Here is an 18332-nt window from a genome sequence, read left to right as displayed (position 1 = left end):
ATACCCAGGTGTCTGTAAAGGGCAGGCAATATATCTTGTGTGATGTTTTCCTTTCCTTGCAGACATATGCAGCATCTTAACCTGAAAATCTTAGCAGAAATGCTACCACCTGAGTGACGCAGCTTTCCATTAAAGCTCCGTTCTTTTCTCTAAAAAAGCATCGACGTTGGGTCTATGCATGCTCAGCAGAATCAAGTATATGTGAAAATCTTAGTGGCTTCCATTCAAAATGATTGGTTGACTTTGCCTCATGGGGGGCTGTGAAAGTAGAAGCATTATATGTCAATTACAGTTGCTCTTGAGGATGTTTCCTTGAGTTAAACCAAAGTAGAACAAATGGACGTTGTAAACATACTGCAAAAATGCTGTCCAAACAGTTGACTACGTTTTGAATTCCTTCCATCTAAAATAGTGCATTTCATTTATTTTCAGCATCTCCAACCTGCTCTTAAATAACATTACATAAGAATAAAAGCTAAACTAGGCATGGAGATGGAAAAGAGAGCCTATGCAAATGTCTGAAAAACTTTATATTCTTTTTTGAACACAGAAGGGGAGGTTTAAGTACTGAAAATATTATGTACAAATGTTGTCTCAAGTTATTATTACAGCTGCTTTTATCAAATTTTAAAGAACTTACCTATCTCAATATATCTTCTTTTTAACGCTTTATTGTCAAAATCCTCTCATTTCAGAAATAAAGGTGGTGTCAATTAACTTCTTAGACCTATGCATCCACCCTTTTACTTTTAGCTTTAGATTAATCATGTAAATGAATTCATTTTAGCACCTAATAGAATCTCATTCCCATAACATTCTTCTCTTTTCCCTCCAGCTGATGTTCAAGAAATATCTCTGAGGTTTGTGGGCACAGGGGGGAGGGAGGAGTGTGTTTGTTGTCTGGGAGGGAGATTGTGGTATTGGAGCCAGAATCAGCCTAAAAGAACACTGCACACAATAGGACAATTAATAACCCCTGTCCCATGAGGCTCATGCCACCTCAGTCCTTCAGTCCTACAGTCCTGGGCTGTCCTCCTTTGAACTTTCTAGGATTTGTGAAAAAGAACTTAAGGAGGGGTGTAAGAGCAGAGGGTCAGAAAACTTTGTCAGTCTACTTTACTGGATAACCTCTCTCGCTCCCTCTGGATTTTATCAAGAGTGAAAGCACATTAGAAAGTCTGATTTTCTAATTGTTTTGCTTTCTGTTTTTGCCTTCTAGTGTCTTTAGAAACAAAAAGAGAGGGACAGGGATGGAGGGAGAGAGGGAGGAGACAGGAGAGATGTTGGAGTAAGAAATAGGCGCACGGATGAAGCCTAAAGATGACAAATGTCTTCATTTATCACCCAGCATCTCACAGAGCACTCGGTCACCTGGTCATATCTTTAGAATGGAAAGAAATACCACTTGTCCAGAAGATCTGACCCTATATTCTTTAATGATTGACTTCTTTCTGCAGTAGGAGTTTCTCTAAAAGCAGACCTTGAACTTGCAGCCTGTCCTGAGATATCTGAACTCTTTCACTCCTAATTGATATGAACCTCGGGAAATCTGCATTGTAGCCCTCAAGCATGGCTGTGAGGAGGGGTTATTCCAAAAGGTGGTGTCCCAGAAAGCGGCTATATTTTGATTGATGAATCTTATATCCTCACTCAAGGGCCACTGCATTCACCCAAACTTGAGCCCCAGCTGGAGGAAGGCCCCGAGAGCCTGAGCATTCACTGTCTCTAAAGTCCAGACTGAAGAAAGTCGTAGAAGAGATCACACTCAGTGGCCACAGCCTTACCACCTCCTTCACCTCTAACACTTTATTTGTTTCACAACCTCTATTCCTCTCCCCATGGACATCACTCCATCATCTTCTCTTGTACCTCCCCCCCTCCACATTTCCTTCTCTGGCATTCCTATCCCTCAACCTGCCTTTCACCCACCACTTCCATCACATTCCTCATCCCTGCAACTGCCATTGAGAACAGGCACACTTGTCTGTCATCACCTTTTTAGCCAGACCCCACATCGGCTATTGCCTGAGATCTCTTCCACTGTGGTTCTCAAAGTTTGAGGACGTCTGGTATATGATGTGAGTTAAAAATATTACAATCTTCATCCAGATAGTCACCTTTTGTACGAGCCAATGAGCTTCCAGAAAAAAGTACTTCTATCCTGAACCCCAGCCATTCCCACATACTCCTTTCTCTTCCACCCTACCAATAGGGACAATAAACTTCTCCAGACATGTCCTTAGTTGTAGGAACTTCAGACTACAACTTCTAGCCCCCTCCCCCAACAGAATCACCTAGCACAGTAAGTATCCAAGGATCCAAAGACATTTTGTTGAGTTTAATTAAATATATCCAAGTGAATTGTGCATCAAGGATGAACAATTCAAATGGAAACAACTTTAACTAAAAATTTACTAACAAAGCTTCAGAAAATCTCTTCATTCTTTAAAAAAAAAATCTATCTAATTACACTCACTTTGGTTGATGTTTCTGACCCAAATACTACTTCTTTTAAGGAAGTCTCTATAGTGCATCGAAAACGAGGTCATGGATATAAATAGAACAGTGATTTGGCCTGGGAACTATTCCCAAATGAGGGAAAATAGAATCCAAATGACTGCCTATCAAAGAAAGCTCTAATCCTGATAAAACTCTCATAGATCTATCAAAGTAAATTCCAGTTCCTGCCTAGGACTCTCAATCGTGTAGAAAAGACTGTTGCCAGGCTCCAGGTTGTTTATCATGGAGACTATTGAATACTGAGGCAGATTAGCAAAGAAAAATATGTTAAAATACCCAGTCAAAATTTCTTTCTAAACTCTCAAGTTAGGTAACTGAAAAGTTCTTTCTGCTGCAAGTAAAGTATCTTCTAAGATCTTCAATAAAACGACTCCAAATTCCACTTTTATCCACCACTATCACTTTAAATTAGTCCATGCCCCAATCAAAACGAGTAATTCAATGTTCTTTGCAAACTTTCTGTGCCTCTCACCTCTGTATTTATATTCAAAGTTACTGCTCTACATGAAATGCATCCATTCACTCTTTATAAAAATAATTACTATTATATTTAAGAAAAAATTTCCAGAGATTCCCAATTTACCAGAACTTTAAACATTTTCCCAGAGTATGGTGAATGCCTGTTATAATTTTCAGTAAACATATAATGAGTTCTAAATAATGTTAGTTATTTTCACAACAGTGAACAGTTTCAAGATTTACAATAGAGCTACAGTTATCAAGACGGTGTGGTCTCAGCGGAAGAATAAGAGAATAGATCAGTGGAACAGAACAGAGATCCTAGAAATAGACCCCCATAATCTAGTCAACTGATCTGTTAAAAAGGTGGAAAGGCGGCACATGCAACAAAGATAGTCTTTTCAACAAATGATGATGGAACAACTGGACATCCACATGCAAAAAAAAAAAAAAGAAGAAAAAGAATCTAGACACAGACCTTATACCCTTCACAAAAAGTAATTCAAAATGCATAACAGGCCTAAATGAAAAATGGAAAGCTATAAAACTCCTGGAAGATAACATAAAAGAAAACCTAGATTACCTTGGGTATTGTGATACTTTTTTAGAAACAATAACAAAGACACAATCTATAAAAGAAAAATCCAATAAACTAAACTTTATTAAAATTTAAAACTTTGTACTGTGAAAGACAATATCAAGAGAAAGTGAAGACAAGCCACAGACTGGGAAAAAATATTTGCAAAAGACACATCTGATAAAGGACCGTTATACAAAATATTTAAAGAACTCTTAAAATTCAACAATAAAAAAACACCTGATTTTTTAAAAGTGGTACAAAAACCTTAACAGATACCTCATGGAAGAAGATATATAGATGGGAAAAATTCATATGAAAAGATCTTCACATCATATGTCATCAGGGAAACGCAAATTAAAACAACACTGAGATACTATTGCACATCTATTAAAATGCCCAAAATCCAGAACATTGACAACACCGAATGTTGATGATGTGAAGCTACAGGAACTCTCACTCATTGCTTCTGGAAATGCAAAAAGGTACAGCCTATTTGGAAGACATTTTGGTGGTTTCTTACACAACTAAGCACAGCCTTCCCATATGATCCAGTAATTGTGCTCCTTGATGTTTACCTAAAGGAGCTGAAAACTTATGTTCACACAAAAACCTACACACAGATGTTTATAGCAACTTTATATAAAACTGCCAAAATCTGAAGCAACCAAGATGTCCTTCAGTAGATGAATGGATAAATAAAATTGTGGTACATCCAGGTATGAAGTATTATTTGGCACTAAAAAGAAATGAGCTATCAAGTCATGACAAGACATGGGAGACTTAAAGGCATATTACTAAGTGAAAGAAGCAAACCTGAAAAGGCTACCTACTGTATGATCTCAGCTATATGAAATTCTGGGGAAAGTAACACTGTGGAGACAGTAAAGAGACCAATGGTTGCCTGTGATTGAGGGGATGGAATGAACAGGTGGAGCACAGATTACGTTTAGGGCAATGAAAATACTCTGTATGATATTACAATGATGGATATATGTCATTATACATTTGCCCAAACCCATAGACTGAAATATGAGAATGAGCCCCAAGGTAAACTATGAACTTTGGGTGTTATGATGGGTCATTGTAGGTTCTTCCTTGGTAAAAATATAACATTCTGGTGAGTGATGTTGATAATTCGGAAGACTATGGGGGCAGAAGGTATATGGGAAATCTCTGTACCTTTCTCTCTATTTTATTATAAACCTAAAACTGCTTTAGAAAAAAATAAAGGTTTTTTTTTTCTTTTTCTTAAAGTAGATAGTACAGCCTAATTAGTAAATCAAGTGGAAATATTTTATTAAAAATGCATTTTTTAAAGAAACATAGTCTAACCTCCATAAATCTTACTAGCTTCAGATATCTATGGAATTACTTTCTTTTATCTAGATTAAGTATAGTTTAGAAACAAACTTTCCTTAACCCCTCTTCCATGAGCCAAATTTGTCACATTTCAACATCCATCTTTCAAGCAATATCTTTTCTGAGAGTATCCCCAATCCTTCAATAGTATATCATCTTTGCTTCTTTTAGAATTGCCAATAAAACTTGGCTTCTACATCTTGTGTACTGCAGTAATTTGTGTTCATACTTTACTATCATCCTGTCTAGATGGCTAAGTCATTTAACTTTGAAGGCAAGGACAATAGCTTAGTTATCTTTTGTAAGTCCCACAGGAGCTACCACAGGGCTAGTATAGTAGACACTTAGAGAATTATAAGTGAGTCAAATTGCATTATAAACATCTCTATCAAGATGTGAGGTCAATATAGATAATGTATAAATTATCTTCCAAGATCAAAGTAATTGTTAAATGACTCCAAATTATGTCTATTCTATCACCTCAGGTCAAGCCTACATAATGCCAAAACAGGAACATATTCCAGGGATCAGGTGATTCGCATAAACAATGGAATGGAAGGATTTCCACTAAGTAGACAAGATGGACCGCTTCCTTCAGGATTCCAACAGTGACTCAAGCCTCTTCCACATACCTTGTCAGCCCAGATAAGGTACGTATTTGAATTACGGCAAGGATATCTTTATGTTCTACTTTGGTCTACTAACCTCCCAAATCTATACCCCATACTACTGTGAAATTGATTTTTATAAAGCAAATCTACTTGTGTCACGCTGCCATTCAAAAATCTTTAATGATTTCACAATTGCTGGATCATTCCTATGATTAAGACCAAAATCCTTGAAATGGCTAAAACATCTTTTGGTTCTAGTTCCTACCTACTTCTGTATCTTTTATCTTCTGCTAATCTTCACATCTTCAGTTTCACTACACTGATCTTAACTATTGTTCTAGTTGTTCTATGTTTCTAGTTGTTCATCACATTCCTTTCTGATTCAAGCGTTTGTATATCTTGAGCTCACTTCTATCTGGTTAACTCCTACTTATCCTTCAGATCTCAATTTAAAAGTCACCTCCTCCAGGGTGTCTTCATGAACTCCTAGACTAAATCAGATACCTATATTATACTCTCATAATGCCATATAATTTTTCTTAGTCTTTCTTATTGTGGTTTATGATTACATATTTTTGTGTTTCTCATTACACTGTGAATTCCATGAAGACGAGTGTCATGTCTACCTAATTAGTTGATATGATCAAGAAGCATTTCTTTAAGGTATGAATGGGTGAAAGTGGTTAGTCAAGTGGGGGACCTTCTTAAGATCATGTAGTTGAGAGACCTCCCAGAGTGGCCTCTGGAATGGAAAAAGCCTGAGCAATGCTAAACCCACCACCTATCAGCTTTGCGACCTCAAACAAGCTGTTTAACCTTTTTAAGTCTCAGTTTCTTCTTCTGTGAAAGGGAGACAATATATGTTTTACAAAGTTGCTGAAAAGATTAAAGAAGATAATTTTATAACTCTCTAGTAATAATTATAATTTTAATTAATCATTATGTATTATTTAATGTCTATCCCCAATGCTCAATTATAATCACCTAAGAATGTGAGCCATACCTGTCTTATTTACCATTTTGCCCCTACACCTAGTTTAGTGGTTAGAACACAGGTGATAATCAGTAATTATTTGTTGAATATAAAATGAATCAATAAACATATATAAAGAATTTAGCATGGTACCTGGAATATATTAGGCACTCAAGAAATATTAGCCCCTACTATTGAGTAAATGTTTGTGTCCCCCCCCCCAAATTCATATGTTGAAACCAAATCCCCAACATGATATTTGATTGTAGGACATTTGGGAGGTGATTAGGGACCTTTGGAAGGGCTCCACTCTCATGAATGAGATGAGTGCTTCTAAAAGAGATCCCAGAAAGCAATTTGTCCCTTCTATCACATGAGGACACAGCAAGAGGACAGCCATCTATGAAGAAGGAAGTGAGCCTTCACTACACAGTCAATGTACCAACACCTTGACCTTGGGCTTCCCAGCCTCCAGAACTATGATAAATAAGTTTCTGTTGTTTATAAACCACCTGCTCTATGGCCTTTTTGGTACAGCAGCCTGAATGGACTAAGACAATCTCCTTCCCTCCCTTCATAGTAAATTCCCCAAGACACTCTCTCTAGCCTTGGTCTTCTTTCATATGAATGACTCCGGATGTGCCACCTGCTACAAAAATGTGAGACCAATACCACTGTTCCCATTTTATAGAAGTAGAAGCTGGGCACAGATATGTCACTTAAGTAAAAAAGAGTTAAAATTCGCTTTTCAGGCTTAATACCTAATACCCTCCCCCCTACGCTTCCTGTCATTGATTGCACTCTCATAGCAACTGCAACAGTGCTCATCTGGCCTCTTCCTAATGGTCAAAGGACCTTCTTTAATCAGAGGGCTGAAATGGGCCGTATTGTTTATAAGACAGTGACACTAGTAATAAGTGGAAAAGAGAGAGGCACACGGTTTTCTTTTTATGACAACAGGAAAAAATTCTATACAGTATTAAACTTTGAGTATCAAAGGAATAAATTTTAAAATGTTGCTTTGGATTATCTTAAGAACAGAATCATTTTAATAAGTAGCTTTCATAGAATCCAACACATAGGCGCACGCACACACACACACACACACACACACACACACACACACATACATGCACCTGGATCAGCAGTTTAACAGGGATTTTGCTTCAGTGATTTCTTAACAGTTTTCCAATTTATTCAAAGCCATGTTAACAATTTCAAAGCTTGAAAAATTCATGAAAATGTATAAACATTCACAACCAAATACTTGAATTTAAGATAAAGTTAAATGATCAGTTTTCCCACTTTAAAAAATGTTCACAAAGATAAATATCTCCTCAAATCATTTCAAATTTACCATGCACAAATAACCTATTAATAGGGAGTCAGCAGGGTTGATTTGAGCTCTGGGAACATTTTCCTAGCCAACTACATGGAGCTCTGACATTTATTTAGATCTTAGAATCTCACAGAGTGAAATGACTTTCTGAGAATTTCTCCTGTCAGTCCAATCAAAAGACTGTAAGCTTGTGTTTGAATCACTCCACTGACCAGAGCATACAGCTGCAGTCAATCTATTTCATTGTTGGGACAATGACTTTCATAATGATCTTCCACTGGGCTGAAATTACTAACTTCTGCATAAATATCCTCTTCAGTCTCCTAGAGCCAAAGAGGACAAATCTTTATGAAGTGCACACATATTTAAAAGTAGTGTAGATCTGCTAAATGCCTTTAAAAAGGGGACTAGTTATATCCCTAACTCTAGGCTGAAATTCAAATTGCAATTTAAAAATTCAAACTCATCCTCCAATTATTATGTCAAAGGCCTCTTGTTATTTTGCTATTAGCTCTTTTCACCCTCTGAACAATCCTGTGACACACTTGTTATCATTTGAAAGGTATAAAGTTTGCCTGGTGATTGTCAAAGTTACTGGATACAGGATACCGATGTATGAAATATACATGCATAAATGTTAGAACGATCTTTGGTCCTAGTTCTGCCTCTAACTAATTGGGAACACTAGTTATCTGATTCATAAGTGGTTTCCACTATTGTTTTCTATAACATGAGCTTTTAGTTGAGTCAGAACTAAATTCCAATAACATCTCTCCCACTTACTAAGCCCATCTTCAAAAAGGACACAAAGGACATAATAGCACCCATCCCACAGGCTCTCCTGGAAAGAAAGTAAATATCATAATTAAGACATCTATCACTGTGTCTGGAACACAGTTTGTATTGAATAAATGTGAATTCCATTCCTTTAGTTCCATTTTTCTGTAAGGAATCTGCACCCTTTAAATCACTTGCTAATTGGTAAAAAGAGAGAGGATTACGTACAGCATTTCTCCTACAGAAGGGCATTAATTAAAAGTTTGGTGAGCCCTGGCTGGTGTGGCTCTGTGGTTAGAGCATTGCTCACACACAGAAGGGTCACGGGTGTGATGATTCCTGGTGAAGGGCACGTAACCTGGGTTGCAGGTTAAATCCCCCGCCCTGGTGAGAGTGTGTGAAGGAGGCAACCAATCGATGTTTCTCTCTCCCTCCCTCCCTTCCACTCTTTCTAAAAATCAATGGAAAAATTATCCTCAGGTGAGAATTAAAAAAAAAAAAGGGTTGGTGAAAAAGTTAATAGAAACTATAAAATTCAATAAGATTTGCAGATTGCATTGAGGTCATCCTATCAGATAAGTGAGAAGTCTCTTGTCTAGATCAATTTCTATTTTGGTAAACTCATACAATACCCAGGCAGTATAAAGCTTAATCAGAATATAACTGACATATTCACATTCCGAAGCTTGCCAGAAATCCTCTGCTAAGCGACCTCAGGGTAAATTAAATGATTATTTAATGACAATAATTCTTTATGAAGAAAAGTCGATATTTTAAAGTGGATTTTTAAAATAAACATATTGGAGTAAGTAATTAACTAGGTAGTAAAACTTATCATTGCAAAATGCACACAAACTAAAACCTAGCTTCTCACTATTCTGAAAAGGTGTTAGTCACAAACAGTTTAGCTCAGAATTTCTTTACAGTTTATGGATACACAAAAGTGAGACATTCTCTGTAAAGACATAAGCTGCATAAGGGTAGTGAAAAATATTTTATTTGCATCATGGGGTTACGTTTACACTTATTAGGCATAGGAAATTCTAGCAGCATGGACCTAATATACTAAGAAAACGCGCTAGACATTTGCATTGTAAATTTCCAGACTGTTTTCAGAACTGATATACATTTCCTCAGTGTCTTATTGCATTCAGGCTGCTATAACAAAATACCATAGATCGGTGGCTTAAAAACAGGAATTTCTTCCTGACCGTTTTGGAGGCTGAGAAATCCTAGATCAAGGCACTGGCTGGTTCGGTTTGGCTCACTGGTGAGGGCTCCCTTCCTGGCTTGCAGACGGCCACCTGTGTCCTCATGCGATAGAGAAAGACTTCTGGTCTCTTCCTCTTTTTATCAGGACACTGGTCCCAGCATGGCACCCCGTTTCTCATAATCTCATCTGAGCCCAATTATCCTCAAAGGCTCCACCTCCAAACACCATCACACTGGGAGATGGGCCTCAACAAATGAATTTGGAGGGGACACAAGCATTCAGCCCGTAACACTAGGTATGATAAAAATAAAAAACACCAGTCTCTTAGTGACTGCTAACACTTTAGAAAATAAAAAATCAACAGGGACAAAAACAGCAACCCAGAAACACTTGATAAATGCACCAGCTTTATCAATTCTGATTTCTGCTTGGCCATCCAAATTATTTTAGCCTTTTAACTGTTTCATAATTTGTCACAAGAGTAAAAGAAAATGCTCTCTGAATATAGAGAAAAATAACCCCGGATGTCATAATAAACATAAAAAAATAAACATCTTAGGTTCAGTTTTGCAGTGTTGGTCATAGACATCGCACAAGTCAATATTACTTAGAGAAATACTGTTACCTTCATAAATTTCATCTTGTAGCTCAGGTTCTCTAGATAACACTGACTCACAAAGGTGAATTATGGACCCATCTTCAAGAAAGAGGACCCATGAGGACCCAGCAAGGACAATACCAATAATGTACTTCAGGGAGCTATCTCCCTCGCCCCCTACCCCTACCTCTCTCCCTACCCTTCCTTCAGTCCTTCTCTGGCACACAGTGTAATTCTAATAACCTGAAAGAATGAACCCACACAAATAAGCATTTTATCTTTTTCTAGGAAGCCCTAGCTACACCATCTTTATGTACATACAAACGCGTGTACATACAGGCATATGCATACAAAGCGCACACCCACTCACCATGCACACCCAGAAACACCTATTTCAGAAATGACAGCTAACATTTACATCTGTTGTCCTGGACCAGGCATTGTAATAAGCATTTTACACACATTTCATTTAAAAGCTCATAAAACATAGCTCCGCGGTAGATAAACTTAGTCATTTACAGATGGTGGAACTGAAGCAGAGAGGCTAAATAAGTGGTTACGGGCGGAAAGATGAAAACTCCTGGTAGTGTGCGAGTCAGCGCTGGGATTCAGCAGCCTTAGCAGGATGGAATGAGGGAGACAGGGTAAAGGATCCATCCCACCCTTTGTTTGTCCCTTATCTCCAGCCTAAGCGCTTGCCCAAGGCAAAAATATAAATGAAGCAAAACCTTTGTCAGGTAATTTTTAGGGCATTATGGCATTTTGAAATTGACAATATAATCCCACCAGTAGAAAAGATATCGGAACGGAATGTTTATCTGTGACTTTCACCTTACCTCCTACAGCATATAAATCAGTTCTTTTCTACTCATTAAAATTGTGCTAAAAATACATACTAATTTCCATAACATTTTATAGGCTTCTATGGGAGTCATGCCCTGTTATTAAGTGAGTGATTTAAAAATGCTTATTGAATGAGTGAATAAATGAATTGGGTTTTTTATTTCATAAATTCTTCTTTTCTAGACTTACTAGAAGACACTGCTACTTCATTTCCAATAAAATAGCAGCAAAAGTAAATGGCATTGATGTTGATGAAATCCACTAAAAAGAACTAGTATAAATCTTTAGTAGCTTTTCATTTCAAAAGCAGAAGCTATGTAAATCTTGGGGAGGAAAAATGAAACAGTCATTCTTTACTAAATGGACCTGGCATGTAGTGCTGGGAAATGGAGTAAAATGTGATACACATATTTATAAAATTCCAAGAATCACCTAAGTACCTGAGTATTTAAAAGACAGTTTTTACCATAAGACAAACAAGGGGGAAAGAAAGCATTTCTTTTTTTTCTTGCAAAACCCAGTTCACACTGGAGCAACATGCCTGAGATTCCACTTTATTTTCTGAGGCCTGGATGAGGGTCCCAGAACAGCTGGCTTTAGTGGCTCCATATTGTCCAGTGACAAGACAGGTCAAAATTCTCGAGGCATAGAGTTCTGTAGCCTTGCACGTTGCTGTGACAAACGTCTGCTTTCAGCCCTGACCAAGGAGATTAGAGATGGGGATTCCAGTCTGGCACAGCTCCTTTCCCCGCTTACAAGCAGCCGGCACGTTGGCACAAAGCCTGGGGGCCGGCCCCAAGGCACCTCAATCCCAAGGCCTGGCCCGAGTCTCAGTTTCCCTGGGACATAACATGCCCACGGAAAAGTGGCTACTGAGCACCTTCTATAGAAGCCTTTCTAACGTGGCTATCTGTCCTGCTTACTTCTGCGGTCTGTATTTATTTTTAAAACACACAGACTTTTTTTCCCACAAAGGAGTCAAAGAGTTATAGTTAATAGGAATCTATAGTAAATAGATGAAAGAAACTAAAGCAGAACAACCTGCACATGTAAGTTAAAGGAAACGCACACGATCTTAATGCCTTTTTATTGGTATAGTATTTATGGAGGTTTGGAGCTTATGAAGTCAATAAAGTGTTTTCATTGGTCGTCAGAAGATTTTCAGAATTCAAGATAATTAGCAATTTCCAAACTGTATTAATGCCAAGAGTGTTCTGGGATATATTTCATTCATTCTCAAGAATGGATAGAAATAACCTAACTCTGGCATCCCTGTGGGTCTAATTCCTGTTTTGCATTTAAAGTCTCAAAGGATGTCTTTATGTCCTTTGATGAAGTTGCCCTATTTGGTTCCCTCTGACTCTAGAGAGGGGTCCCAGGCATCTTCTGGCTCTACGTCTGGTCCTGGCCAGGGAAAAGCCTCGGGCTCTGTACCAAAGTTTGTCCTGATGCCGTCTCCATACCTGCTGCGGGGCACACGGCCTGGTTTCCATTCCCAGTAACCTAGTCCCCTCGTGCCCAGTCCCAAGGTCTTGCGTCCCCTCAGAGTGAGTCAGGATTTTTGTCCCTTCTTGCTTTGCTGGACTCTGCTTTCCCACCCGGACTTTGCTAGAATACTTGCTTTCCCTTGCCGATATGAATGCTGTGCTGTTGCTTTTCAGATTTTTAACATCGAATTCCCCGACCTAACTGAATTCTGCACCCCCTGGCTGCTCCGTCCTGTCTTTCTAGCCCCTCTCCCCAACCCAAGACTGAAACCCACACTCAGCGTTTAACTCCACCAACATTTTCAAACCCAGTTTGGGTTCTGATAGCAGAATGCCCCCTTCCCCCACGTCAACACAGGAAAGTATTTTTATCACTAACATTTTTCAGAGTTGCCTGGGAAAGATGATTTTTTTTTAAAAAAGACTCATTATTCAGTTTCATTATTTTAAACTTATACCTCTATTGCCTGCACTTCAATCCCTGGTCCCTCTGCCCCCTTCCTGGTGCTCTAGGTCTCCACCGGGAGAATCACGGAGAAGGTGCCAGCTGCTTTCTGACACAAAGGGTGGATGGCAGGTGGGACAGGTCCCAACTTTTACGACGCAGCTTCTCAAAACTCTGAACTATTTGCCACTGGGAGGGGAGGGGGTGGCTTTGGGTAACGTGGTCTTAGAACTTTTCCCATTACTGGGCAGTATAACTGTAGTTACTGACCACAAACCTAGTTCTGAAACAGTTTCTACGTTCTGCTTTTATTATTTCATCTTTGTCTAGACCACAGCCTAGACTTGTGGGAATACTGTAGGCTTCAGAATCAGACAAGCCTCGGTTCAAACTCTGATTTATCAGCTGTATTATCTGGATTATTTAACCTTTCCAAAACTCAGTTTCTCTATCTGAAAGTGAAAATAATGCAACAACTCCACATTTTAGTCGTGGGAGATTAAATGAGATCACAATTTATTCTTTCCAATAAGTACCTAGGGGGCCTATAGATATGTACATACAAAAAGATGCAAAATAATCACATAATGCATATCCCAGTAGGTCCAGATACAACTGCCTGAGAAACAACGCTGACAGCTAAGGTGGACTTTTGCCACTAGTCACAGGTGCTGCTTTAGGATCTGGACTTCATCGGTGAGAGAACCAGAGAAAAGTAAATTAAGACAGTGGTTCAAGGTGAGAAGATGAGAGCTCTAGGAGAGCACTTAAGAGAGCTCTGGGGCCCACAGCCTCGGCTGAATGGAATAAGGGGAGCATGAAGGGTTCATCCTTCCTTTTTCCTCTCCCTTATTTCTAACTAAAGGGCTTGCCAGAGGCGAACATGTACATTAAGGCAAAACCCACAGTGGGTTGCTTCAACATCATGATTATAATCTATATGCCATTGATTTAAAAAGTTAGAGTTACTGGTTCTTTCTTTTGTTCATTCTTCATACCCTATAAAACCTGAGGAGCAAAATATTATATAGGTGCTATTTATGTTGACTTTTTACTGAATGTTTGCTTTTCTAATTATAAGAGGATCAACATTATAACCCATGCTTCCTTCAGCTGACCTCGCTCTTCTTTACTCCTCAGACACCTGTGAAATCTTGGCAGCCAAGCACGGTAAAGGCTTTAATTTTCTCAATGTTTGAAATATGAGCAGTAGAATCTATAGCTTCTTCCTAAGCCTCCTGAGTTACAGAAGGATTTGGTTATTTTTATTATAGCCTAATTTAGCTGAATGCTACTAGAATCGTAATTCAGCACTGCATCATCTCCCTAGTGAGAGGAAACATGGACAAATAAGTTGATCAAGAAAGGGACAGCCACACATTTTGAAATTGGAATCTGACTGTGTAGTAGCAGGCTTCGAATGCCACCCGTGAGGCACTCTCTCTGGCTTTTTCTTAGCATTCAGCTTTGCCTAGTTTCCTTTTACATTCCTAACATAAAACAAAATTGGGCTATATTACTTTTTTTTTTCTCTGTGGTAAGATTATTTTACAAAAATTATTTAAATCTAGCAAAACTCTATTTCATTTTATAAAATCAGCATATTTATGGTTCTCCATTGCCTTTAAGATTTTTTTTTCAACAGTAATTAAAACTTTAGCAGGTAGTTCATGGTAATTGCACTGTTTACATTTTCTACAAAATTACCTAAAATGATTATGATGATTAGAAATTTAAAATTAGGCAGGTCAGATACAGGATTTCTAATTTACATTCCTCCTCATATGGTTCTCATAATATACTTTGGTTGATCCCCTACCAAAATAGCATTGTCCCCGCTCCCCTTTCTTTTTGTCTTTCCCTCTCTGGCCATACCATCATCACTCCAGCTTCAGCTTCCTAGTCTGGACCCCCAAACTCAACCCTCATAACCCTGAGCAAACATCACAGCTGCCCTATACACCTGTTCAAAATACATATACATACTGGCATCAAAGATATTTTAAACACACCTTGCCCTGGAACCATATTACTTCATAATTTATTGTTAAAATTTCACAAGCAAGTTCTGTTTAAGAGAACTTGTGAACCAGAATTGTTTAGTTTATTTTTCAATAGATATATATTGAGTACACAGTTTTGAGTACCAGAGAAACAGCAGATCCTTTTTGTAAGTTAAACTTGCTGATAATTATTTGTCACTATATGGAACAGTCCATGATTTGATAACATATAGGAAAATCTGAAGATCATACAGGATATTCCCATAGATTTTCTTATGAGGTAACCTAGCTTATCTCAAAAGAAGAGATATTTGATGTCTATAAAATCTAAATAAAATTATATTTTTAAGCATTCAAATTGTTTTGGTATCCTCAGGAGACATCACATTTCTTCTTTTCTCAAAACCTACCTGATACTTGTATTTAAATCAAGGATTCCCATGTTTTTTCAAAGGAAAACCTATTTATCTATCACTCTCATTAGTTGTAGGAACTCAGGACCAAAATAACACATGACTACTCTAGCCAGAAGAAGTTAACACAGCAAATCAGTGGTGCAGAAGGAGGGGCCTGGTGGTTGCAGAGATTAGTGCAAGAACGCCCAGGCCTAGAGGAAGACGCACTGGCAAAGTCAGGCTGATCTGCTCACCTTTGCACGTGGCTGGGTGTAACAACGACACACTCACCGTACTGCGTCTGGTTTAGGATGAGACATTTGGCTACCTCTACCGTAAATTGTATAACAATAAATTATAAGAAACTTAAAAATAACTTATGAGTACTCTTATTTTGTATAGCAAGGCAAGTCCCTCATAATACACTTCACACTGAATATTTATTCCTCAAAACAGACTCACTAAAGTATTTAGCATTGGGCTATATATTATACATTATGGCTAGAGAACACCTTTTTCTAAAGGAGATGTCCCTTAACGAAAACAATATAAACAGATAGGTTCTTTCCAAATATGCTTATATGCAGCTCACACTATAAAAAGAAATAGCAGTCTAGGTGAATTAGTAAAGAAAATAAAAGCCTACAGCTCACTGCTACTTATTTATACTAAACATACTTCCTGTCCTCCACATAACAAAGTCGTACATCTTGACAATGTGCATTCCATGTGAAATTCTTTGTTAAGTTACAGTTATTCATTAGGTAGACCTGGGGCTGAATCACACACTATATTGCTATGATTGTTAATAGGAAATTAATAAAGAGCTCATCAAAGCAGACCAACCGATGGTGATTAATAGTCATTTTCCAAGCTCTTCCACTATTTAGTTTAAAAATTTAAGATGCTTCTACCAAAAGCCATTGGTCATTTGGGCAATAGCTAGAATATTTACATGTGTCCTTTCGGAATCAGAGGGACCTCACTTAATTGACAATGCAATGCAAAATATTGATTAACCATGATTTAACTGATAATGCAGATAATGCAATGTATATTTTAGCATAACTTACTGCTTCTCTTTATCTGTCAACATAAAATTCTTATTTATATTGGAATCCCACTCTCTAAGACAGACATTATGTGGTTAAAAGTTGACTAGTGCTCAGCAAGTTTAATTTTTTTAATAATGAATATAGAGGGAGGACTAGCTCTACAGAATTTTTCCTTACTGCTCAATATCATGATTCAGTTACCCACAGCATATCAGTATTATAGATGGACTCATAATGAAGGCAGGAATACCTATATTTTGTACACAGATTTCTAAATTAAAGAGAGATCGACCATTTACTATCAAGTTCAAGTACAAAAAGAAAATTATATCCTTGCAATCTAAGCAAGATCACAACTTACTATTGAAATGTATTTACATAAAAGTAACTAAACCCCTTTACCTTATAAATATCCAAAAATCCACACTGGTGATCGAATCTGGTGTACAGCTCATTCAGCATGCTGATCACCTGCATGGGGGTGCACTGAGCGCAGACGGCCGTGAAGCCAACGATGTCCGAAAAGAGCATGGTGACGTCGTCAAACTTCCTGGCCTGCACTTGCTGCCCCTGCCACAGCTGCTGGGCTACATCGCCAGGGAAAATAGAATACAGAAGATCCACTGTTTTCTTTTTCTCTTCTTCCAGGGCCTGGTGAGTTCTTTCTAAAGTCGCCTTTAATTTATCCATTCTCTTCTTCAAGCCATCTTGGGCTTTTGCTTGCTCACCAACCAAAATGACATCTCGGGTGGCATCATGGATGGGGATGTCTGAGAGATGCAGTCCCCGGCCCATGAGTTCATCCAGCTTGTCCACACATGGGGAGCCCAAGAATAAAATGGAATTTGATTCTGGGACATGAATCATTTGTCCTTTGACTTCCATCACCTGCAAAATTAACATGGAATTTTGATCAGTGCTCTTCACATAGCAGAGTCACAAAAAATCATTTATTATCTGACAAAGAGGAAAAACAGGAAATGTTTTATTAGCCATACTGACTTTCTGCATTCATACAAGCAAATTTATCTACGATTCACAGCCAGTGTAAAATTCATGGTTCTGAATAGAAACATTTGCTATTGTCTTCTACTTGGCCACTCTCTAAAGACAAGGAGGAAGTGAAAAGTGAGATCAATGACAAATGAAACAGGAAAACATTGTCATTCGGAATGAAATTAAACCCAGGGACATAATGAAACTGGTTCATGAGCCACTTTGAAAACCTTCAATCTTCTTAATAATAACAGAATAACTACATTTAACTGTCATTAAAATAATAGTCAGAGAATAAATCCAGGAGATTAAAATAAATCAAAATAATTGTTTGGCCTTATGGAAGTCATGTTTCCACCAGTTATAGCCCTTTGAATATATAGTAGTCTTTGCACTGACTATATTAATGGACAATTCACTTGGCTTTAAAAATAAAAATTAAAACTAGATATAATTAAGCTAGTATTATCAGAAGTAATTCAACTAGCATGTTCAAGATAAGCTAAAAATAAACACCCTAAACCAAGAGAGCACTAAAGAAATTCAGTTAATATAATAAAGATCTGAAGATATAGTAACTTAAATCTACCCTTCCTTCCTGGGCTCTCTGATGAATTTTGGGAATTGACGTTTAATAGAAAACTTAGTGAACACAGGCTTATGCCGTCTTAGCTTGGTG

General features: G+C 37.9%; 1 protein-coding gene across 1 annotated transcript in view; it reads right to left on the bottom strand.

Moving 5' to 3' along the window:
* The window catches only part of GUCY1A2 (guanylate cyclase 1 soluble subunit alpha 2), a gene marked incomplete at its 5' end in the record, with an annotated part of 250131 nt that overhangs the window by 65644 nt on the left and 166155 nt on the right, over positions 1 to 18332 (bottom strand). The window contains one exon of the mRNA XM_081155011.1: positions 17060 to 17545. Coding sequence (XP_081011137.1) covers positions 17060 to 17545 — 486 coding nt within the window. The remainder of the gene's footprint in view (positions 1 to 17059; positions 17546 to 18332) is intronic.

This window comes from Miniopterus schreibersii (genome assembly GCF_964146895.1).
Source record: "Miniopterus schreibersii genome assembly, chromosome: 12".
NCBI lineage: Eukaryota > Metazoa > Chordata > Mammalia > Chiroptera > Miniopteridae > Miniopterus > Miniopterus schreibersii.
The sequence above is the reverse complement of the archived record's forward strand: the minus strand, read 5'-3'. Positions and strand labels throughout refer to the sequence as shown.